Source organism: Manis javanica, chromosome 3 (genome assembly GCF_040802235.1).
Source record: "Manis javanica isolate MJ-LG chromosome 3, MJ_LKY, whole genome shotgun sequence".
Lineage (NCBI taxonomy): Eukaryota > Metazoa > Chordata > Mammalia > Pholidota > Manidae > Manis > Manis javanica.
Window position 1 is genome coordinate 157301460 of NC_133158.1, and position 22900 is coordinate 157324359.

The window sequence follows — 22900 nt, forward strand, 5'->3', positions numbered from 1 at the left end:
CAGATGAGAGTAAAGTCCCAGTTTTAATAAAACCATGAAAGGTCACAAAGTAGGGGTTTCATAACATATATCTTCCTTTTTCCCCTAAAAATCCATTCTCTACCCACCTCTACCTATCTATATTCTGCTCACTGCCCAGAGACTCTAACTTTCTTATTGTGCAGAACAGAAACTTCCTGGCCTCTGGCTTCTTGTTGGAATTTAGCCAAGCCTCAAGGAGGTGAGAGATGGGAAAGTTGAGAGAGGATGAGGTCAGAGTAACCATTTCCCTGTCTTGCCTCTCCCCAGGAGCTAACCTCAAGTGACATTTTCCTTCTGGGTTCCTGTTGTAAGTCACTCAATTGTTCCTTTGGGACTCACTAGTAGACTTATGGGTATTTGCCCTGGGTCCCCACAACCACAAATTTAGAAATAATGCCTCTGTAAATAAAGATACTTTATATTGTTCTATTTTGAAGGTACCATCTGTTTACTATTGGTTCCTTGACTGCTGGGGGTCCCATTCTCATTCACACACAGGGAATGTTCATGTTAGCCCTTCTGTGTACTCATACTCCAAATTTACCTCAGTTCGACTGATATATGCCTGTCCTTTCTCCCTAATAGAAAAAAGGGAAAAAAAGGGACAATCTGAGAGAAGTTTTATGCAGAGTAGGATCCTCCTAAAATATATAATGCATATGCTTATATTCCTATTCAATATGGAAAGCAATAAATATTCTTAGACATTCCATTTTACTGTGAAAAACAATATTCCAAACTGTAGAACAACAAAAATCTTAATTTGATGTTTATTTAAAATGTTTAGTGTTTAAAACATAAACTTCAAACCATATAAAAGTTTTAAAATATGAGACTTAGAAGGAGGGACATAATAAAAATCAGAACAGAAATAAATAAAATAGAGAAGAATACAACAATAGAAAAAAATCAATGAAACCAAGAGCTTGTCCTTTGAGAAGATAAACAACATAGATAAACCCCTAGCCAGACTTTTCAACAAAAAGAGAGAACAGACACAAACAAAACCAGAACTGAAAAAGAAGTTACAACTAACACCACAGAAATACAAAGAATTATTACAGAGTTGGATGAAAAATTATACACCAATAAACTGGACAACTTAGGAGAAATGGACAAAATCCTAGAAAAGTACAATCTACCAAGACCCAGGAAGAAACAGAAAATCTGAACAGACCAATTACCAGCAATGAAATTAGTAATCAAAAAACTCCCAACAAACAAAATTTCAGGACTAGATGGCTTCATAGCTGAATTCTATCAAACATTTAAATATGAGCTGATACCCATTTTTCTTCAAGTATTCCAAAAAACAGAAAAAGAGTGAAAACTTCTGAACTCATTCTATGAGGACAGCATCACTCTGCTATCAAAACCAGACAAAGACACCACACACAAAAAAAGAAAATCATAGACCAATATCCTTGATGAACATAGATACAAAGATCCCCAACAAAATATTAGCAAGCAAAATTCAAAAATACATCAAAAGGATCATCCATCATGACCAAGTGGGATTTATTCCAGGGATGCAGGGATGGTACAATGTATGTAAATCAATCAATGTGATACACTGCATTAACGAAAGGAAGTATAAAAACTATATGATCATCTCAATAGATGCTGAAAAAAAATTTGACAAAATTCAACATCCATTCATGATAAAAATTCTCAACAAAATGGGTATAAAAGGAACATACCTCAACATAATAAAGTCCATATATGACAAACCCACAGTTAACATCATACTCAATGGTGAAAAGCAGCAGCTTTTCCTCTAAGATCAGGAACAAGACAAGGATGTGCATTCTTGCCACTATTATTCAACACAGTGCTGGAGGTCCTAACAACAGCAATCAGACAATAAAAAGGGATAAAAAGCATCCAAATTGGTAAGGAAGAATTTAAAATGTCACTATTTGCAGACTATATGATATTATATATAGAAAACCCTATAGACTACACCTAAAAACTACTGGAACTAATAACTGGATTCAGCAGAATTGTAGGATACAAAATCAATACACAAAATCTGCTGCATTCCTATATAGTAACATGAACTAGCAGAAATAGAAATCAGGAAAACAATTCCATTTACAATTGCATCAAAAAGAATAAAATACCTAGTAATAAACCTAACCAAGAAGGTGAAATACCTGTACTCTGAAAAGCATTAGACACTGATGAGAGATATTAAAGAAGATACAAATAAACAGAAATCCATTATGTGCTCATGAATAGGAAGAAATAATATTGTCAAAATGGCCATCCTGACCAAAATAATTTATAGATTCAAGGCAATCCCTATCAAAATACTAACGGCATTTTTCAATGAACTAGACCAAACAGTTCTAAAATTCATATGGAACCCCCAAAGCCCTCAAACAGCCAAAGCAATCCTGAAAAAGAAGAACAAAACTGGGGTGATTATGGGCCCTGGCTTCAAGCTATACTACAAAACTACAGTAATCAAAACAGTATGGTACTGGCACAAGAACAGACCCATAGATCAATGGAACAGAATAGAGAGCCCAGATATAAACCCACACATATATGATCAATTAATACGTGATAAAGGAGTCATGAATATACAAGGGGAAATGACAGTCTCTTCAATAACTAGTGTTGGGAAAACTGGACAACTATGTACAACTGGACTACTGTCCAACTCCATACATAAAAGTTAACTTGAAATAGATTAAAGGCCTAAATATAAGACATGAAACCATAAAACTCTTGGAAGAAAATAGCAAACATCTCTTGAAAATCAGCATGAGCAAATTTTTTCTGGATACATCTCCTCAAGATAGGAATACTAAATAAAAAATGAACATGTAAGACTACATCAAACTAAAAATCTTCTGTATTACAAAGGACATCATCATCAGAACAAGATGGCAGCTGACAGTATGGGAGGATATATTTGTAATTGATTATCCAATAAGTGGTTAACATCCACAATATATAAAGAATTCATATGACTTAACACCAAAAAAACAGATAACCCAACTTAAAAATGGGTAGAGGATCTGAATTTTCCAAAAGAGAAAATACAGATGGCCAACAGGCACATGAAAAGATGTTCCACATCACTAATCAACAGGAAAATGCAAATCAAAACCACAATGAGCTATCACCTAATACCAGTTAGAAAGGCCATTATCCAAAAGACAAGGAATAACAAGTATTGTCAAGGATGTGGAGAAAAGGGAACCTTCTTACACTATTGGTGGTAATGAAAATTGGTGAAGCCACTGTGGAATGCAGTATGGAGGTTCCTCAAAAGACTAAAAATAGGAATACCATATGAACCAGTAATTCCACTTCTAGGAATTTACATGAAGAAAACAAAATCCCTGATTCAAAAAGATATATATACACCCCTATGTTTACTGCTGTATTACTTAAAAAAGCCAAGATATGGAAATAACCAAAGTGACTATCAATAGATGAATGGCTAAAGAAGTGGTACATATGCATAATGGAATATTACTCAGCCATAAAAAAAGAAAGAAATTCTGCTATTTGCAACAACATAGGTGGACCTAGAGGGTATTATGCTAAGAGGCTAAGTGAAATAAGCCAGGTGGAGAAAGAAAAATACCGTATGGTTTCACTTATATGTGGAATCTAAAAACAAAACAAAACAAAGAAATAAACTGCAGTAGACTCACAGACACTGAGAAGTGACTAGTGCTTACATAATGAGAACCCAGGGCAGTGGTGTTCAGGTGGGAGGGTAAAGAGGCACAAAATATCAATCATAATATAAATTAGTCAAGGGGATAAAGTATAGTGTAGAGAATATAGTCAATAGCTCTGTTGACAGATAACATCTACACTAGTTGGGGTGAAGATGAATAATGTATATAACTACCGAATCACTATGTTGTATACTTAAAAACAATATAATATTCTATATAAACTATACTTCAGTAAAATAAATAAATAAAAATAATAAAAATGGCTCATTTTTCCCCTCCCGCTTCCAGAAGCACTAGTTTTCTCCCATATTTATCTTGAGAACCTGGTAGGGCTCTAGAGGTAGAGAAAAAACAAAAGAAAAGAAAAAATAAATTAAAATATGATTCTCATACCCTCACCTCCAACCCCTGACTCCATTTACTTTTAACAATTTCCTTTTTTTTTCCCTTTGATGTATATCAGAAGAAATCTTAAAATATTCTAAAAATATTCAAATATCTAAATATTATAAATATCTGAAAATATTCACCAGCTTATTCTAAAATATGTTTATGCTTTGGATTCCTGATTTATCAATTTAAACAGCTCCTTACTGGTGCTCAACAATAAATAGTAATTAATGAAAAGCTAATTCTTTCACCACATATATGTATAAAGATATAAATGCTCTTATGTTTCCAGGGTATCTATTTTTTACCTTCTGTTATTTATCTGTAATTATTGCCTCTGTGCTTTGACAGTAGGTTGATTACACCAATTGAAGACCCATAATAGCATGTATAGCATGTTATGAAATACCACACAACCAAGTTATGTGGAAATAAAAAAAAATAGCAAGTAACCTTAAGCTACTAAATACGTTCCACTAAAGGGAAAATATTCTCACCATCCATTTTAAATTAATTCTCTTTTCAGATGTACAATCAATTGCTCAAATTATTGCCAGTTGCATATACTTGTTCCTCCATTTTGAACCATAAATTCAATTATATATAATTCAAAATAATTATATATTAACATACAAATTAAACACAAACATCATTATTATGTTATATTTTTAATGAATTTATTAATCCTAGGGAAAAACTGGTAATGAGAGAAATCATGGCTTCAGGAAGGTTACCTTGGTAACAGTTTGGCTTGGTTTCCATGACTACAAAGAGTACAGCTGAGATGCTCAAAGAATCACAATTTCCTTTGAATTGTAGATTCTCAAAAGTGATGATTTGGAAACTGACAGGGGATAAAAAAAAAAAGATTTTCATCATGAGGAATGAGACATTAAGTGTAATAATAGCACATCGATGGTCAGACACAAGACAGGCCTTTGAATTTAATGAAACCTCCCTTTGCTCCGTCATAAAAAATTGGACCGAATATCTCAATTTATAATAGCGTGAATCTGCAAACCAAAATCCCTGCTCCTGATTAAATGTCTAATATGTTATATTGTCTATAAATAATTTTTTAAAACTAGCTTAAAAATTTTACTAGCTGACTTAAATAGTGAATAACCCAAAGACTAAAATAAATAGTTTTGATGTCTCTGTATATTGTTTTCTGGGGTTTAACAGGAAAAAAAATGGTGTAATAGAAATCAATAAGGGCATTAAGAAATCTAGTCACGGGATGTCTGTGTAGCGAGTCGTGTGGGTTCAGGCGATCATTTTACTAGTGACTTGCTTCTCTACTTGCTAAGCAACTCTCAGGACTTACTATCAAAGATATCATAGAAATTGAATAACTACCTGAACTACTGGCTAGGAACCTGTGTGATATATAATACATGATCTTCAAGATCTCTTTCTGTGCTTTGAGTCCTGCGATTTTAAAATATTTCCACCTAATTTGAAAAGCAAATTGAGAAGATGTGTAGGCAAGTGAGGAAAAACATGGACAAAAGGTCAAGAGATCTAGTTCCTCCCTGCTGTGTCAGAGCTTCACAAGAAGCAGGAGAAAGAGCGGACTATTCATTTAGCTTTCCCAAGTAGGAAGGATGTTTAAAGGAAAGATAGAATGAACAATCTTTCCAGAGTTAAGTGTCTCCAGTCAAAAGGCAAAACAAAGACAAAGAATTTAAAAAGCAAGGCAGATCCTCTGAGAGAGGGGAATGAGACCTTGGTGGAATGGGTACACGAAAGGCCTTTGGTCTGGACACCTTGATAGCACTCTTTCAGTCCCCCTTACCATGCAGCGCCCCAACACCTCAAACTCTAATGCCTTCATTAAGTAGACTAGTCATTCTAGAAATTCTGCAAGCAAAAACAAGTTTCTAGCTGTGCTTCTGTTTCAGTGCTTGGGGAGAATGCTTGGCAACAGCTACCACAAGAAGTGACAAGAGAATGATGAAGCGTAATGGTCTCAGAAGCAAAGGAAGGATCTAGGATCCCCCTTAACTTTGGACACAAGGGTGTTCACCTCAGGACAGAAACAGGATACACAGCCAGTTAGAACACTGAGACTTAACACAAAATGTTTCACAAAAATGGAAACAGGAGTAGAGACTGAATCCTCTACTCTGGACTCTGTGTCACAGAGTCCAACCTGAATTTTCCTTTGGCCTTCATGGTCATAGGCTACATAAAAGTAATAGATTGTGAAATACCAAAGTGTTAATTTTGGGGCTCTGTGAATTTTATATCAGATTGGAAAAGTAAATCATGGAGGATTTCCCTACACTGCATCAAAGGAATTAGAAGTCCTTCAAAGAGATGCATGAAACAAGCATGTTAGCACTGCAGAAACACTATTGCAAGAAAAAAGGAATAAAGAGAGAGAGAAAGAAGGAAGCAAAAGAAAATGACATACAGAAGTGAAATTAAAAATCAACTCTTGAAGAAAAAAGTACCTGGGAAATAAAGAAAAATTTCTAAAACTTTGTTTCTTGATGAAGAAGAATTTAAAGGAAACACAAACCCAAGGTATCAATATACTAAATATTTACAAAGATAAAATAGCTGAATAAAATGAAAATGCAGAGCTAGGGACCAAATTCAGGGAGCAAAAATAGCATTACAGAACTAAGAAACACTTTGAAAATAACAGGTAACTCGGGTAACTAGATTATAAGAAGATACATAGACAAAATGGATAGCACAAAAGATAACAGAGAGACTGAGATAATAATGTCAATGTGGAGAAATAGGACAAAGTAGTTGAAGCAATTAGAAAGCAGGTATAAATACAAAATGTAATCATGGTGACACCTAGAATAATCCTTGAATCTGTAGTAGAGAGCACAACTAATGGAACAGGAAAAAAAAAATGTTTTCAATAGAAAAATTTACTTACATAAAAGAATAAAGGAATGAACACGTGGATCAAAAGTTATGTGCATTCAAAAGAAGTGTTCCAAAACAAACAACTATCTAACATACGACCACCAACTTCTTGAACTTCAAGGCTAAAGAATAGCAAGGAAAGTAAGATATTCATAAGATGGGAAATACCTGTTGTCCTTAGACTATCACATAAATATTAAAAAAAACAGTAAGAGTCTACAAAGATCTAAGGAGAAGTGAAGGAAAATGTTATACCCAGCCAATCTGTCAAGCAAGTGTAAAGAGAACAGAAAGATATGTGTTAATTCAAGAAACATGAACCCATAAATCCTTTCTGAAAACACAACTTCATGATAAAGGTAGCCACTCATGTTGTGGTGAAGCTGGGGTGAAGGGCTAAAGGTAAATATTGAACATTTTACATAGAGAATTAAGATAAAATTTTGTTAAGCTATGGCTACAGAAAATAACTTCAGACTTTATTATATATGCATCCTCAGTATGTAAGTTTAGGCGTTAAAGAACAGAAGTAGAATCTATAACTTCCATGGAAAGAGAGGAAAAGAAACTGCTAAAAGGGGAGATTGTGTAAGAATATTAAATATGGAGATTAAGCAGACCTCATTTAAAAGATGATATTTAAGCAAAAATGTAAATGAGATGCAGGGGTTAAACTGCAAATATCTTGCAGAAGGGTATTCTGAATAGAAGGCATAGTTAGAACAAAGGCCTAAAGTGAAAGAAATCCGGATATTTTCTAGGAATAGCAAGAAGGCCAGTGTGACCAAAATAGAATGAGTAAGGGGGAAAATACCAGAAGATGTGACAATACAGACCAGACACTACAGGGCCAGTTTACCTCATTCCAAGGTTTGAGGAGAGGAGTGATAGCATCTACTTTAAATTTTCACAGGGTTAGTCTTGCTGTTGCATTGACAATGAACTGCAGAGGGCAAGGGTAGAAATAGGGAGTCTATTTATAAGCCTATACAACAATCCAGGCATGAGATAACCATAGCTGGGTTAAGATCGAAGCAGTAGAGGTAATAAGAGCTGGTTGGATTCCTGATATATTTTGAAGAAAAAGCCAAAGAATATCCTCTGTGAAGTATGAAATATAAATAAAGAGAAGAATCGAGAATGACCTATAAGATTTGGCCTAACTGGAAAGAAAGGGTTGCCATAGTTTAAATGGATAAAGCATATTAGTAGTTCAGTTTGAACCTGTTGAGTTTGAGATGTTATTACACAAATAGAGAGTTCAGAAGCACAGCCGGAGTACAAAATATAGCTCTCTATATTTTGGAGGAATCAATATATATCCTGTTTTTAAAGCCAGGAGACTGGACAAGATGATCAAGGAAGTGAATGTATAGAAAGAAAAAAAAAAGGACTCAGGATTGAGACTTGGGGTATTCCAAAATCGACATTTTTGATAGAAGATGTATAACCAGCAAAACAAACTGAAAAGGAGTGATTAGTAAAAGCCAAAAAATAAGTGTTATGGTAAAAAGGTATTGAGGAAAGTGATCAAGGAGGAGGGCAGGAGCAACTGTGTCAGGTGTTGTCAGTGGGCCAAGCAAAATGAGAACCAAAAATTGACCACTGGATTTAAGAGCATGGAAATTTTTGTTAATCTTAACAAAAGTCATTTTTTAATGTGGAATAGTCAAGGCAAAGCCTGAGTGGAACAGGTTAACAGAAGATGGAAGACAAGAAATCAGAGACTGCAAATACAGAAATATCCTCTGTATTTTGCTACTAAGAAAATCATAAAAAAGGGGGGGACACTGTAGCTGGTAATGGAGCAAGTCAGGAAGAAATAAAATAAATGTTTCAGATGAAAGTTATCATGGCAGTTTGTATACTGATAGGCATAATCTTGTGAAGAACAAAAACTTGACGATAACAGAGGGAGAGAAAAGAGAGAACTACTGGTACAATGTCCTTGAGTGTGCAAGAGATGTAATGCCCATGTGAGGGGAGCAGCATGGCTAAATCATCCATGGAAACATGGGAGAAGCAGACTATGTGCATGTGTAGGTGCTCACAGGTGGGTGGATTTGGTGGTGGGAGTTTTTGAAAGTCATCTTCTGATTGTTTCCATTTTCTCAATTAAGTAGGATACAAAATCATAGCTGAGAATAAGGATAGCATAGGAGGTGTTGATGCTTGTTTAGAGAGAAGGTATGAAATAGTCATCTAGGAGAGCAGTGAATTGGTAATTTGGCAGCATTGAGGGCCCACTTGATTCTGAGGTCATGAATATAGCAGTGAAACTAGTACATATTGTTGAGTGCGCTTCGTACATGTTTAGGTGCAGGCCTGAAGTAGGAGAGATGGAATTAACCAGGATTGTTTTTTTCTGGGTAAGTAGAATAGAAATAGAAAAATATGTTTATTCAAGGGTGTGATTATACAATTCTCCATGAAATTTAGGCTGGGTGAACAAGAGAATAAGGACATCAGGAGGGGCAGATAATAGGTAGGATTGGAGGCCTTGGTCTATCAAAAGATTGTTTCAGTGAAAGTACCAAAGAGAGTGAGCCAGAAATAGAGGAAGGAAAAAGAGGCTACAATAGATGAAGTTGATATTACAGAAGGAATGCATTTACTAGTTACAAAATTTTCTAAATATACCTGTAAGAGGTATATGGTTTTTTTCAAGTAGGCTGAGGTTGAATAGGAAACAAGATCAGTGGAGGAAAGTAAAAGGCCATGGTATTATTGGGATCATTTATGTGTATATTTTATTTTCCAAGAGTTAAGATAAAAGCAGTATTGGAAGAGAAGACAGAGAACCAGGGTCTCAAGTCATTGCGAAGAGAAAAGCAGGGTCAGTAGGTACAAACAACTGAATAAACTTCTTCCTGTTCTTTTTTTAATACATACTTTTGCCACACGGTATTCAATGTGTGTATATTTAGTAAATTATTTCTATTAGTTATATGCTATTCACAATGGGCTTCCATCACGTTCTGCTTATCCATTGCCCCACTTACGGGCACTTAAGTTGCCTACAACTCTTCAGTACCACTACCTACCATGTGTCTTTTATGAATCCATGGAAGAATTCCACTGAGGTATGTAGCTTCAGTATCTGCCCAAATACTGTCATATTACTCTCTAGATTGGCAGCACCAATTTGCACACCACACTAGTTACAAATCAAAATATTGCCAAGACCTAAGGATCTATTTATAGGCCCCTACCCATTCACACATTTTCCTTTCCTCCCTCAAGGTAACTACCAATCTGATATTTGCTTCATTTATTAATTTTTTAAAAGTGTATTTGTATTATCTATGTTTCCACCTTTGGTTTTGCCTATTTCAAATTTAATGGAGATAGAATCATTCTATACAAGCATTTTTCCATGACTTGTTTCTTTCATTCAATATCATGATTGTAAGAAATACTCATATTGCATGAATTTAACCATGGTTTATTCACCTTCATTTATGTGTAGTATTTCAACTACACATAAGCATTAACTATCAAATTTTTTGTGATTGGACATTTTGGTTGTGTTAGAAGGTAATCAAGAGAATATGATGTCAGGTTGACCCTCAAGCTAGACTCCAGCAATCTGATGTTCTTCACACCATCCACTGTCCCCATAACATGCATTCTGTTTGCTTTCCTTTCACTAGAATCTGCCCCAAGGACACAGTTTTGACAGAGTTGCAGAGGCCGCTTAGTTGACATACATGACTTAGCCCAGTTACAGCCTCTGTATAAACTTTTAAGATTCTGGTGGGCAGGTGTGGAGATCTACTCATCTGACAGCTGTATAAGACAGGCTTTTTCTTTGGTCTCTTCTTGCCTTCCATGTACAGGGGCCAGTTTGCCAACCAACATATTGTTTCCTATTTTGAATTACAGTGATTAATTGCTTCTAGAGTGTTCTGACATATTCCTCATGCTAGAGATGTTCAAGTGTTTCTTTGGGGAATATTCTAGAAGTGGAATTATGAGGTCATTGAGTTTATGTCTCTTCAAATATACTAAATAATGCCAAACTGTTTTCAACATTATTGTAGTATTACACATACTCACTAGGGTATGTACGTGCTACCATCGCTCTTGCTAACATTTGGTATTGTTAGTCCTTTTAATTTTTACCACTCTAGTAAGTGTGTGATGGTTTCTCATTTAATTTTTCTCTGTTTTCTATTGAAGTTGAACAGAGTACAAGTCTGTTTATATAAGATTTTATATGAGTTTAAATTCTAAATATATATTTCCATATTATAAGTATATAGACATAATTTTGACCTGAAAATATATACATGACAGTTAACAGTAATTATTTTTGGAAAAGGAACTAATGTGGAGGAGAACATAATCTTTTGCTTTTCATCATTTTCAGTATAATTCACTTTCCATATAAATGTTATTTTTATTAACAATATTTACATTAAAATTGAAGTTCAAAACTATTTTAAAGCACATATATATTTAAATAAACACATAAGATTAACAAACAGTTTTAATCAGTCACCAGCCAAGTCTTTTGCTAGATAAACACACTAGGATTTACATGTCCAGTACACTAGACACTAGCTACATGTGGATATTAAGTGCTTGAAAACTGGCTAGTGCCACATGTTGAAATTATAATTCCATAGATTCTAATTCTATAATCATACATTAAAAATGTATGAAGTAGTATAAAATAGATTATTTAAGTTGATTTTACCTGTTTCTTTTTATATTTTAATATGGCTCCTAGAAAATTTTAAATTACATCTGTGGCTCAAAATGTATTTCTATTGACTACATGGCACTAGAATCCTCTTAGAGACTTGAGAAAAACATGACTAGGCAAATTTCAAAGGAAAAGTGAAACTATACAAAACATATATACTATATACTCCACTTTAAGCAAATGCAGAATTATTTCTAGTTATGCCAAAAACAAAACAGCATGCTTGCATGCATCGTATTCAAATCACAACTGACTGTAATTTGAAGTCAGGAGCAACATCAAAATTCCCATCCATTTTTCACAGTTCATACATTTGCTTGTAGGAAAAGTAATGAAAGAAAGAGACCCAAAGAAGAAACAATGTTCTTGGTGGTACCTATTCCATCACTTTCAGCAAACACTTCAGGAACGCTGACATTATTGAACCAGAACCTTCTTGGATCAGAACCTGCCTTAAGGCAACAAGAAAAATAACGTACACAAATAACAAAAACATGCCTTCCTCTCCCGTTTCCATTCAGTGAAGCAACATTCTCCCTGGCATTGAGGACACATTCGCCCTCTTAGCTACCAGTTCCCAAAACATGCATTCAAATGTAGTCACATTTTCTGGATAAGCTAGTCTATAAATAGCACCTGAAGAAAATACTAACTATGCACTAGAAAGCATAAATTAACTCTAAGGTACTTTGTATGTTTCACGTGTATATATTCTAACAAGTATCTCAGTTTGTTGGGAACTTTGCCCTTGGGGAATCCAAGCTTGGGGAAGCTTATTGTCAGTGCTGTAAATATAAGAAAACCTGCCGCAGAGAACAATTGGCGTGCTCTAGCTGGCACTGAATCGCAGCTGCACGAGCTGCGGATGACATGGCTGCTGTCAGGGAAGGCAGAGCTCTATGCAGAGCGCTGCTGCGCTGTCAGCCGCGGCCACCCTAGGGCTTGTGTGGTATTCTGATGGTGTATGAGAACGCCGGCAGAAGTGGGGAGGACAAAGCGACCACACCGACTGAGGCACAAGAACCAAGGCACAAGGTAAATATTTTTAAAATAATGGTAGAAATAAAGAGATTTCCGAAAGGGGGAAAGTAGTTCTTAGTGGGGAGCAGTGAGATTCAAATCTCAAGATTTTTAATATCCTATTAATTCTCCCTCTCAATCTACCTAGTAGCTACAGTTTCTTTCTCTCCATCCCTATCAAATACACATACAAACATATAACCTGAAGGACATCCAAATAAATCTGTTAATATGCCATATGCCTGTATGGTTTTGTGCTTGTAATTCTCATCTATTTTTTGGTAATATATCTTGGAATTTGTTAGAAGCTCTTGGAACATTCTCTCTACTTTTAGACGTTTTAAAGGAACATACCATTATGAAAAAGTTTACATTATGCCTAACAGATAAGGCAAATACCAGAAGTAATGCACAATAAAGACAGATTGTTTCAAATAAGTGCACTCAACTTAACTTACCCTTACCTAAAGAAAACATAGAAAGCTGAAAACTTAGAAAGAAATTCAATACACAAGCTAAACTCTTGCTTCTGCCTCGGGCTTTGGAGTCTGCTGACTATGGGATACCATCTGTCCCAGCGAGTCTGTGCGCAGGACTCTAAATTAGGTCATCTTTTCCATGTAATCCTGGTGAACGGGGACCCCTCTAGATAAATTTGCTCCAGAACAAGCTTTATCTTTGTTTCACACAGATTTGTCCCTGTATTCAGGATTATTTTCCTTTTTTTCTCCTAGTTCTTAGAATCAATCTCTTCAAGTAAGCAGAAAGAGAAGGGGTAAAAAGTCCATCTCTTAGTAACAGCTAAGAAGCATGATCCAATTTACCATCCTTTCATTATTTAAGAAAGAATAACTTCATAGTTATTATTTTCCTGTTTTAAAGGAAAATTAGACATGTATGTGTGAAACAAAGAATTGCTCATTTGAATGATTCATTACTGATTCTAATTAGTTTCGCTTTTCAGAGAGAGAATGAGTAACATCATTTTATTTTCAGGAGGTGGTGATTCTTTATTTCTTAAAATAAAAAGAATATTGCATCCCTGTATTGTGATACTTCAACTAGAATACACATTCCCCTGGACTGGAGGCCATATCAATACATCTCAGTATCCTCTACAGTGCTATGCATATTAAATGTTACTAATGTTAAATATTAATATTGTTGATAATAATGTTTAGAAAGTTCATAAATGTTTATTGAATGAATGAATGAAGCACTATATTAAGAGGGCAGGTGTAAATAAGATAGTAAAGAAATGAACTTAGACAGGAGGTTTGCAAAGTGCGCATAAATGGCTGAAGAAATAGGATGTGCATATTCCCAGGGAAGAAACATCCAAGTTTACATTAAGGAATTGGACATTTCATATTTTGTATTGTAGTTATAAATCAAATGACTCTGGAAAGAAACCTTTATAATAATGATATTTCTCCCCTTATTTGTTTTACTTCCTTTATTCATTTATTTAAACATACCCTGCCTTGTTCCACAACAAATTTTAGTAAAGGGAATTACATAGCCAGGAATAAGATTTATGCATAGAAGTGCAGATCTTAAGTGCACATGGTTGCTAAAACTGGATTCACATGTCAGCTGATCATGCCATGAGACTCACTGAATGAAAGGAGCTATTTTATCACTGTATTATAGTCCATTTACAAACCATTCCCTACCTATAGCAATTACTTTTATAACCAGCTATTCATAAAATTTGCTATTAATTATTCTTATGTGATACAGTATAATAGGAACAGCTGGAAACATAAATACAGACAAAGGTGTTTACATAACTTTGATTATAATGTAATTAAGACCTCTTGATGCTGCCTTCTTATAAGTTAATATTTGGGAGGCCCCTCATTAACTTGAGCCACTCTATTGACCAAGCCAGTGTTGGAAGGGATATGTGGAAATGTGACCGGTTATCTATTGCTATTGGGAATGTAAATTAGTACATGCATATTGGAGCAATTCAGTGATACTTATTAAAGGTGAAGATCTTTATACCCCATAAAGCCAGCATTTTAATTCCTGGCTATAGACCTTCAAAGGACTTCTATACATGCACATAAGAACCATTGCTTTACATAGTGGAAACAATCTAAAAGCCCATTAAAAGGGCAATGGCCAAAAATTGTACTCATTATGTCCATAAACAATAATTACATGCAGTGGCTGAAAACCCATGTAACATTAAGCATTATTAGGAGTCTTTTAAAAACACAATTTCAAGTGAATAATATGTGTTTTAGAATTATACCTAAACAATATATAACCAAATCAAAAAGAAAAATAATTCTCTGATTCCATAAATATATATATATATATGATTTATATGTACATATATATGTTTATATATATGTATGGATATAATTTTTAGGAACATGTAATTTTATAGTAAAACCAAAGGGAGAATAACCATAAAGCTAATGAAATTTTCCTAAAGCTAGTTCATCCCAATACTTGGTCCTTCCCCAGACCTGTAGGTTTACATCTTTCTCAATTCTCCATCCTTTCCCCAGAGGACACCACCTGAGCACGTTGCTGTTTTTGTTTGGTTTTGTTTTATAGAAGGTAGCATTTCTGTCACTTTATGGACTTAAATAAATTAGCAGTCTCTCCCTTGTGTTGAGAGAGACTATTCTGGTGATCCTTTCCAATCATGAAGGTTTAAGTACAATAGCTAACTATTAAATAATTAAATAATGGTGAAGTTCTGACCAACAATGCAGTACTGAATGGACAGACCTTAAATTGCAGTGACGTGTCCTGCAGAAAGGCCATAGGCAGAGGGTGATTGTGTAAGATTATGCAGGGGTTTTTTCCCATTTCTTTTTGGCTGAAACTGAAGATGGTTCCAGGAGAGACAGGGACAGGTCAGGTGCACCGACAAGGACAGGCCCCTGAGCAGGGCAGCAGCAGAGCAGAGGCCCAGCAGAGAGGACGAGTCAGGATATTCCAGCAAAGGGGCAGGCCTACTGCCTTATGTTTTATGATAGTCGTTGTTATAAATCGCCCTTTTTGTACTACAATCCCACTCTGTTACCTTCAAGCCCTGGGTTATGTCTGTTGGACACGCCCACCTTCTCATGGCTACATTTGCTGGAATCAAGGGAGTGGACCAACCAGAAAACTCCAGCCTGATGGGAAAGTGAATAACGATACTGATGCTGCTGGAAAAAGTCACAGTCCTCATAGCACAAAGCTGGGAGGATGGTGTGGCCACGTGGAGTGACAAGCTGTGGTCCTGGTTCTTCCACGGAGAGAGCAGAAGTCGGGAGAAGAGGCCCCCGAGCACCGTGAGGGTGAAGCTGAATGGCAGCACCGCAGGGGAGGATGAAGGCCAGCTGGCTGAGCGAGATCGCCTGGCCGTGCGAGCTCCGGAGTGAGACATTCGGCTGTCCGGAGAGGGCCGCGAAGGAGGGTGTGTGAGCCTCACCTTGAGAAAGGCTGGGAAGCAGAAAGGAATAGAGGGGAGGGGAGCCCTCAAGTTGGTATCAGCTGGGCCTTTAAAAAGAAAAAACCATGGCTGGTGCTGCCTTTGGCAGGAAGGAGGAAATGGTCTGCTTATGCTTCACCAGGTGGATGACCTGGGAAGTCTCTGCTGCTGTTAAACATTTAAAGATTCCACCAGTCGGTCATATGGCCATATTCAAATACATACAGTTGGCCTTGTATAGATCAAATATATGTGTAATTTCTTTCCATTTTTATTCTTTATTTCAAACCTGGTGTTCTTTAGAAGGTCAAAATTAACTGGTCAGTTATTTTAAAATACCACGTTTGATAGTGTTAATAACAACTTAGTTTACCATTGGAATTAAGTTTTTCTAAATGCCCATGACAGAGATTAAGAAACACATAATTTAACTTAAAAATATTAATCATATTTATACACTGTTTCTGCAAAGTGACAACTCAAACAATGGCAGCTCTTTCCACCCCAAACACTTCAGAACAAAAACAACAATAAAAAGAAATATTTCTTTGCCAACCAAGAAGAAACTAAACTTCTGGCCATCTACACCTATGAGGCTGACGTTCATCACTATCTATGCCTTCTCAGGCCAGTTTACTATTTTTAGAAGTAGACAGTGTTGCTGATAATGCAGTTTATCCTACAATTTCCACCTTTGCAAGTCATGCCATCCAGGGCAATTGACTTTGTGAGGAAAATTTCCATGGTCATCTGGTCAGCCACATTTAGAAATAAGAGCTATCTAGTCAAGGTTACAGTGGGTTTTTTTTCCCCTTTAGTATGCAATGCAGCTAAATATCACCTGTATGCTTCGATTGACTTTGCAAGGTTATTGAAGGTTTTTATGTTTAAATGCCTAAGGTTCATCAAATTCAATTAAAATGAAAATATTTATGCATGCACATACATAGTAAGAAATACATGCTCTTCTTATTTATTACTGGGGGAGAGTGGGGTGGATGCCTGACAGAAAAATAAGAATATATATGTTCAAACATTTTCAGCTATAATAAAAAATGTACTTACAGCTGTCAGAAATTTACATGTGATAGAATATCATTGTGTCCTGCATAGGAGAGTTCTAGAGAATGGAGAAATAGAATATTTCTGATGTAACAGTGAATGCAAGAGTATATATTCCAAGGAAAAAAAAGCACTAAGTGGAAACAAGACTGTTAAAATAAATGTTGTATGTTTTCCTTTCTGGCTTTTATTATTTTAAAATGGTTTCTTCAGCCAACAAGTGACAGGATGTCTTCTGAGTGGTATTCACCTTTGGTGATAGCTTCATCTCCCCCTGTTGTCCAAAGTGATAAAACACAGCACTCCAGAAAGAGCAAACACCCCCTCTGTTATTTGAAAGCTGACAAGCAGTAGGCAGACACCTTCTGAAGTTTTATACCTGCTGTGTTTTCTCTCCTTGCAGCAACAAAAAAAGCCCTTTCTTTTAACCTGGCTGCCTTTGAAGAAGTGAGTCAGACATCTTCATGGCCTCTAAAGGTAAGAGTAAATATAGCCAGCTAGTAAATTTGTCCTTATGACTAAAAATATGTAGCTGTAGGGATGTTATAATTAGTGAGCCTTACCTTTTAAAACCTGTCACTTACCACTTTTGAGCATTGGGATTTTAAAAATTTAACTCCAAGAGCATGTTGCATTAGATAATAATTTTAAAAACACTCCTTCTAATAGAATGTAAAAGATAAGATATAAACAATGGTTTAATTATCATGAATATAACAGTGAATTAATAAGAAAGCAGAATAGCACAATTTAGAAGGTGAATATTCATGTCAATGCAAGGACATTCTGTTGATATTCTGTTTAAAAGGATCTGAAAAAAAATTTTCATATGTAAGTAAAAAGTTATAGTTGAGTATTTTTAATTCCCCATTGTTGTTTAAAACGTGATACAGCCATTTATTATAAATAATTTAACATGTGTTACTGGTAAGTTTTAATAAATATAATGGAACTAGAAGTATTTCTGAACTATGAAGCAAAAAACTTTTTGAAGTTTCTTTGAAAATAAATTATACATAAAAAAGCAAATAGAAAATAAATATTTTAAACAAGCAGATTAACTAGGGACTTTGTGGGGAGAGAGCTAAGGGATTTAGGGATTTTTCCTCAAATCCCTAAACTCTATAAATTTCATTAGTGCTGTCTTACTTTAATAGAACTTTTCAAAAGACAAGAGATGTGGTTATGATTGTTTTTAAAAGTAATGAGTTACAATCTCACTAAAAACAATCATGAAATTATGCAAAAAATGAAATTATAATGTGTTTTCATTACATTATCATAATAAACTCTAGGCTATAATAAAAAAGTTTTAGCATGAAGAACTATGATTAATATAATTGGTGGAAACCTCTTAATCTAATTACAAATAGGATAATAGAGTCCACCAATTTAAAATATCCTAAACTGAATTAATGATCCATTCAAAAGAAATACGTATGCTTATTTGCTTCTTTTATCAAAATACACTTTCAGATGCTATTTAACACGGTACACATGAAGTAAACTCATTTTTCACTATCTAATGTATACCAGTCCCTGAGTATCATTGCAAAAGCTCAAACAAATTGTAAAATGTAGGCATGGAACATAAAAAATCATTAATTTTAATATGTACTTAATTTTTATATTTGAAGGAAAACAAAAAAAAATCTTGACAGGTCTTTTCTTTCATTTAAGACTGACACTAACACTTAGTCCAAAACATTTAAAAAATAAGAGTTACAGCAACAATTGTAGCCTGTAAGGTGAAGAGTTGCAGAGTACGTGAAATATTTATAAGCTAGTTATGCATTTTTAAAAGAGTAGATAGAAATTCAAAGGAGTTCCTTCTTTATCTGCTAGCTTAAGTCGTTGAAGAAACTTGTGACCAGAAAGCTATATTATGATAAAAATATATTTAATTTACCAAGAAAGCAGTGATGTTCAGTAGTGATAAGGACTCAACGCTAAACTTAGAAGGTAACACTTCAGATAGAAAACTAACATTCCTTTTGCAACCTACTCAAAATATTTAACACCTGAAGTGGGGGAACATCTGTAAGAGACCCTCTGTTACTTATAGGAAGTGAAAATGAAGCTTCCTTTTGAACTAGAAATCTGGTTTCAGGGGTAAGGCAGGTTATCATCATTTGCCTAAAATGGTTTTGTGGATAGTTTTCTTCAAATATTCTTACCAACCAACATTATCTGTGACATTATGCACTCTCTCTGGCCTACGTAACTGTATTGGCAATTATCACCTTCCCAGGGAACACAAGCTAGGTGGACATTGCACACATTTCATAGGCAGTTCGGTCAGTGTACTAAATTACAGGACAATCTGAATACTGGATGCCATGAGAACTAAAGAAATATTTGTGTGGTCTGGAGCCCTGTGGTTTAGTAGAAATAAACACAATTTTGGAATAGGTGGGTCCAAGCTTTAAGTCTGAGAAAAACAGGAGTTTCCAGGATGATCTAAACTGAATAGGAGCTATTTCCAAAGGCTGCTCTTAAGTGAAATGAAATCCCAAAAGAGGAAGCAAGTGATCACAGAATGGTGATCCCAGCAGTCTTCCACAGACTAACCGCAAATAGACTTTGGACGTGATCTGCTGGGGGCCCCAAGGGCATCAGTACCTCTACACCTGCTGTGGCCTTGAAGGACCCAAAGACCTGGGTCAGTAATGTAGACCCACTTGCCAGACAATAATCTACTGCATTTTGTTAAAGCAAACATAGTTTACAAGATAAAATTAGAATTTGCTAATCTCTTTAACAATAAAATAGATATTGAGAGAGAATCTAATAATCTTCTACTAGTTATTATTACAAAGTGACCCCTAGCACATGCTTTATAAAAATGTAAGTATAGCATGTGTACAGTAAAATGCATAAAAAGCACTGAACTTAAGCACCATGATTTTTTTAATTTTGTTATCATTAATCTACAAATACATGAAGAACTATGTTTCCAAGTTTCCACCTTCACGAACTCCCCCACACAAACCCCATTACAGTCACTGTCTATCAGAGTAGTAAGATGCTGTAGAATCGCTACTTGTCTTCACTGTGTTGCACAGCCCTCCCATGCTAATTATACATACAAATCCTAATACCCTCTTTCTTTTTCCCCGCCCTTAACCCACCCTTCCCACCCACCCTCCCCAGTCCCTTTCCCTTTGGTAACTGTTAGTCCATTCGTGGGTTCTGTGATTCTGCTGCTGTTTTGTTCCTTCAGTTTTTCTTTATTCTTATACTCCACACAGGAGTGAAATCATTTGATACTTGTCTTTCTCTGCCTGGCTTATTTCACTGAGCATAATACCCTCTAGCTCCATCCATCCATCCATGTTGTTGCAAATGGTAGGATTTGTTTTCTTCTTATGGCTGAGTAATATTCCATTGTGTATATGTACCACATCTTCTTTATCCATTCATTTACTGATGGACATTTAGGTTGCTTCCATTTCTTGGCTATTGTAAGTAGTGCAGCAATAAACATAGGGGTGCATCTGTCTTTTTCAAACTGTGCTGCTGCATTCTTAGGGTAAATTCCTAGAAGGAATTCCTAGGTCAAATGGTATGTCTATTTTGAGCTTTTTGAGGAACCTCCATACTGCTTTCCACAATGGTTGAACTAATTTACATTCCCACCAGCAGTGTAGGAGGGTTCCCCTTTCTCCACAACCTCTCCAACATGTGTTGTTGTTTGTCTTTTGGATGGTGGCAATCCTTACTGGTGTGAGGTTATATCTCATTGTGGTTTTAATTTGCATTTCTCTGATGACTAGCGATGTGGAGAATCTTTTCATGTGTCTGTTGACCATATGAATTTCTTCTTTGGAGAACTGTCTGTTCAGCTCTTTTGCCCATTTTTTAATTGGATTATTTTCTTTTTGTTTGTTGAGGTACATGAGCTCTTTATATATTTTGGATGTCAACCCTTTATCAGATCTGTCATTTATGAATATATTCTCCCATACTGTAGGGTACCTTTTTGTTCTATTGATGGTGTCCTTTGCTGTACAGAAACTTTTCAGCTTGATATAGTCCCATTTGTTCATTTTTTCATTTTTGCTTTTGTTTCCCTTGCCTGGGGAGATGTGTTCATGAAGAAGTTGCTCATGCTTATGTCCAAGAGATTTTTGCCTATGTTTTTTTCTAGGAGTTTGATGGTTTCATGACTTACATTCAAGTCTTTCATCCATTTCGAATTTACTTTTGTGTATGGGGTTAGACAGTGATCCAGTTTCATTCTCTTACATGTAGCTGTCCAGTTTTGCCAGCACCATCTGTTGAAGAGACTGTCATTTCCCCATTGTATGTCCATGGCTCCTTTATCATATATTAATTTACCATATATGTTTGGATTAATATCTGGAGTCTCTATTCTGTTCCACTGGTCTGTGGCTCTGTTCTTGTGCCAGTACCAAATTGCCTTGATTACTGTGGCTTTGTAGTAGAGCTTAAAGTAGGGGAACAAGATCCCCCCACTTTATTCCTCCTTCTCAGGATTGCTTGTTTCCATATGAATTTTTGAACTATTTGTTCCAGTTCGGTGAAGAATGTTGTTGGTAATTTAATAGGGATTGCATCAAATCTGTATGTTGCTTTGGGCAGGATGGCCATTTTGATTATATTAATTCTTCCTAGCCAAGAGCATGGGATGAGTTTCCATTTGTTAGTGTCCTCTTTAATTTCTCTTAAGAGTGTCTTATAGTTTTCAGGATATAGGTCTTTCACTTCCTTGGTTAGGTTTATTCCTAGGTATTTTATTCTTTTTGATGCAATTGTGAATGGAATTGTTTTCCTGATTTCTCTTTCTATTAGTTCATTGTCAGTATATAGGAAAGCCACAGATTTCTGTGTGTTAATTTTGTATCCTGCAACTTTGCTGTGTTCCGATATCAGTTCTAGTAGTTTTGGAGTGGAGTCTTTAGGGTTTTTTATGTACAGTATCATGTCATCTGCAAATAGTGACAGTTTAACTTCTTATTTACCATTTTGTATTGGTTGTATTTCTTTGTTTTGTCTAATTGCCATGGCTAGGACCTCCAGTACTATGTTGAATAACAGTGGGGAGAGTGGGCATTCCTGTCTTGTTCACAATCTCAGAGGAAAAGCTTTCAGCCTCTCGCTGTTCAGTATGATGTTAGCTGTGGGTTTATCATATATGGCCTTTATTATGTTGAGGTACTTGCCATCTATGCCCATTTTGCTGAAAGTTTTATCATGAATGGATGTTGAATTTTGTTGAATGCTTTTTCATCATCTATGGAGATGATCATGTGGTTTTTGTCTTTTTTTTTGTTGATGTGGTGGATGATGTCGATGGATATTCGAATGTTGTACCATTCTTGCATCCCTGGGATGAATCCCACTTGGTCATGGTTTATGATCCTTTTGATGTATTTTTGAATTCCGTTTGCTAATATTTTGTTGAGTATTTTTGCATCTACATTCATCAGGGATATTGGTCTGTAATTTTCTTTTTTGGTGGGGTCTTTGCCTGGTTTTGGTATTATGGTGATTTTGGCTTCATAGAATGAGTTTGAGAGTATTTCCTCCTCTCCTATTTTTTGGAAAACTTTAAGGAGAATGGGTACTATGTCTTCTCTGTATGTCTGATAAAATTTTGAGGTAAATCCATCTGGCCTGGGGTTTTGTTCTTGG

At 35.5% G+C, this 22900-nt stretch overlaps 1 protein-coding gene across 4 annotated transcripts in view; it reads left to right on the top strand.

The window, feature by feature from the left end:
* The first annotated feature begins 12579 nt into the window (after window positions 1–12579).
* The window catches only part of PLSCR5 (phospholipid scramblase family member 5), a 54576-nt gene continuing 44255 nt past the window's right edge, over window positions 12580–22900 (top strand). For all 4 annotated transcript variants that reach the window (XR_012129461.1, XM_073232232.1, XM_017650352.3 and 1 more), the window contains exons 1-2: window positions 12580–12753; window positions 17646–17719. Coding sequence is in view for 3 of the 4 variants with exons in the window: in XM_073232232.1 (XP_073088333.1) it covers window positions 17707–17719 (13 nt within the window). In the remaining variant the exon portion in view is untranslated. The remainder of the gene's footprint in view (window positions 12754–17645; window positions 17720–22900) is intronic.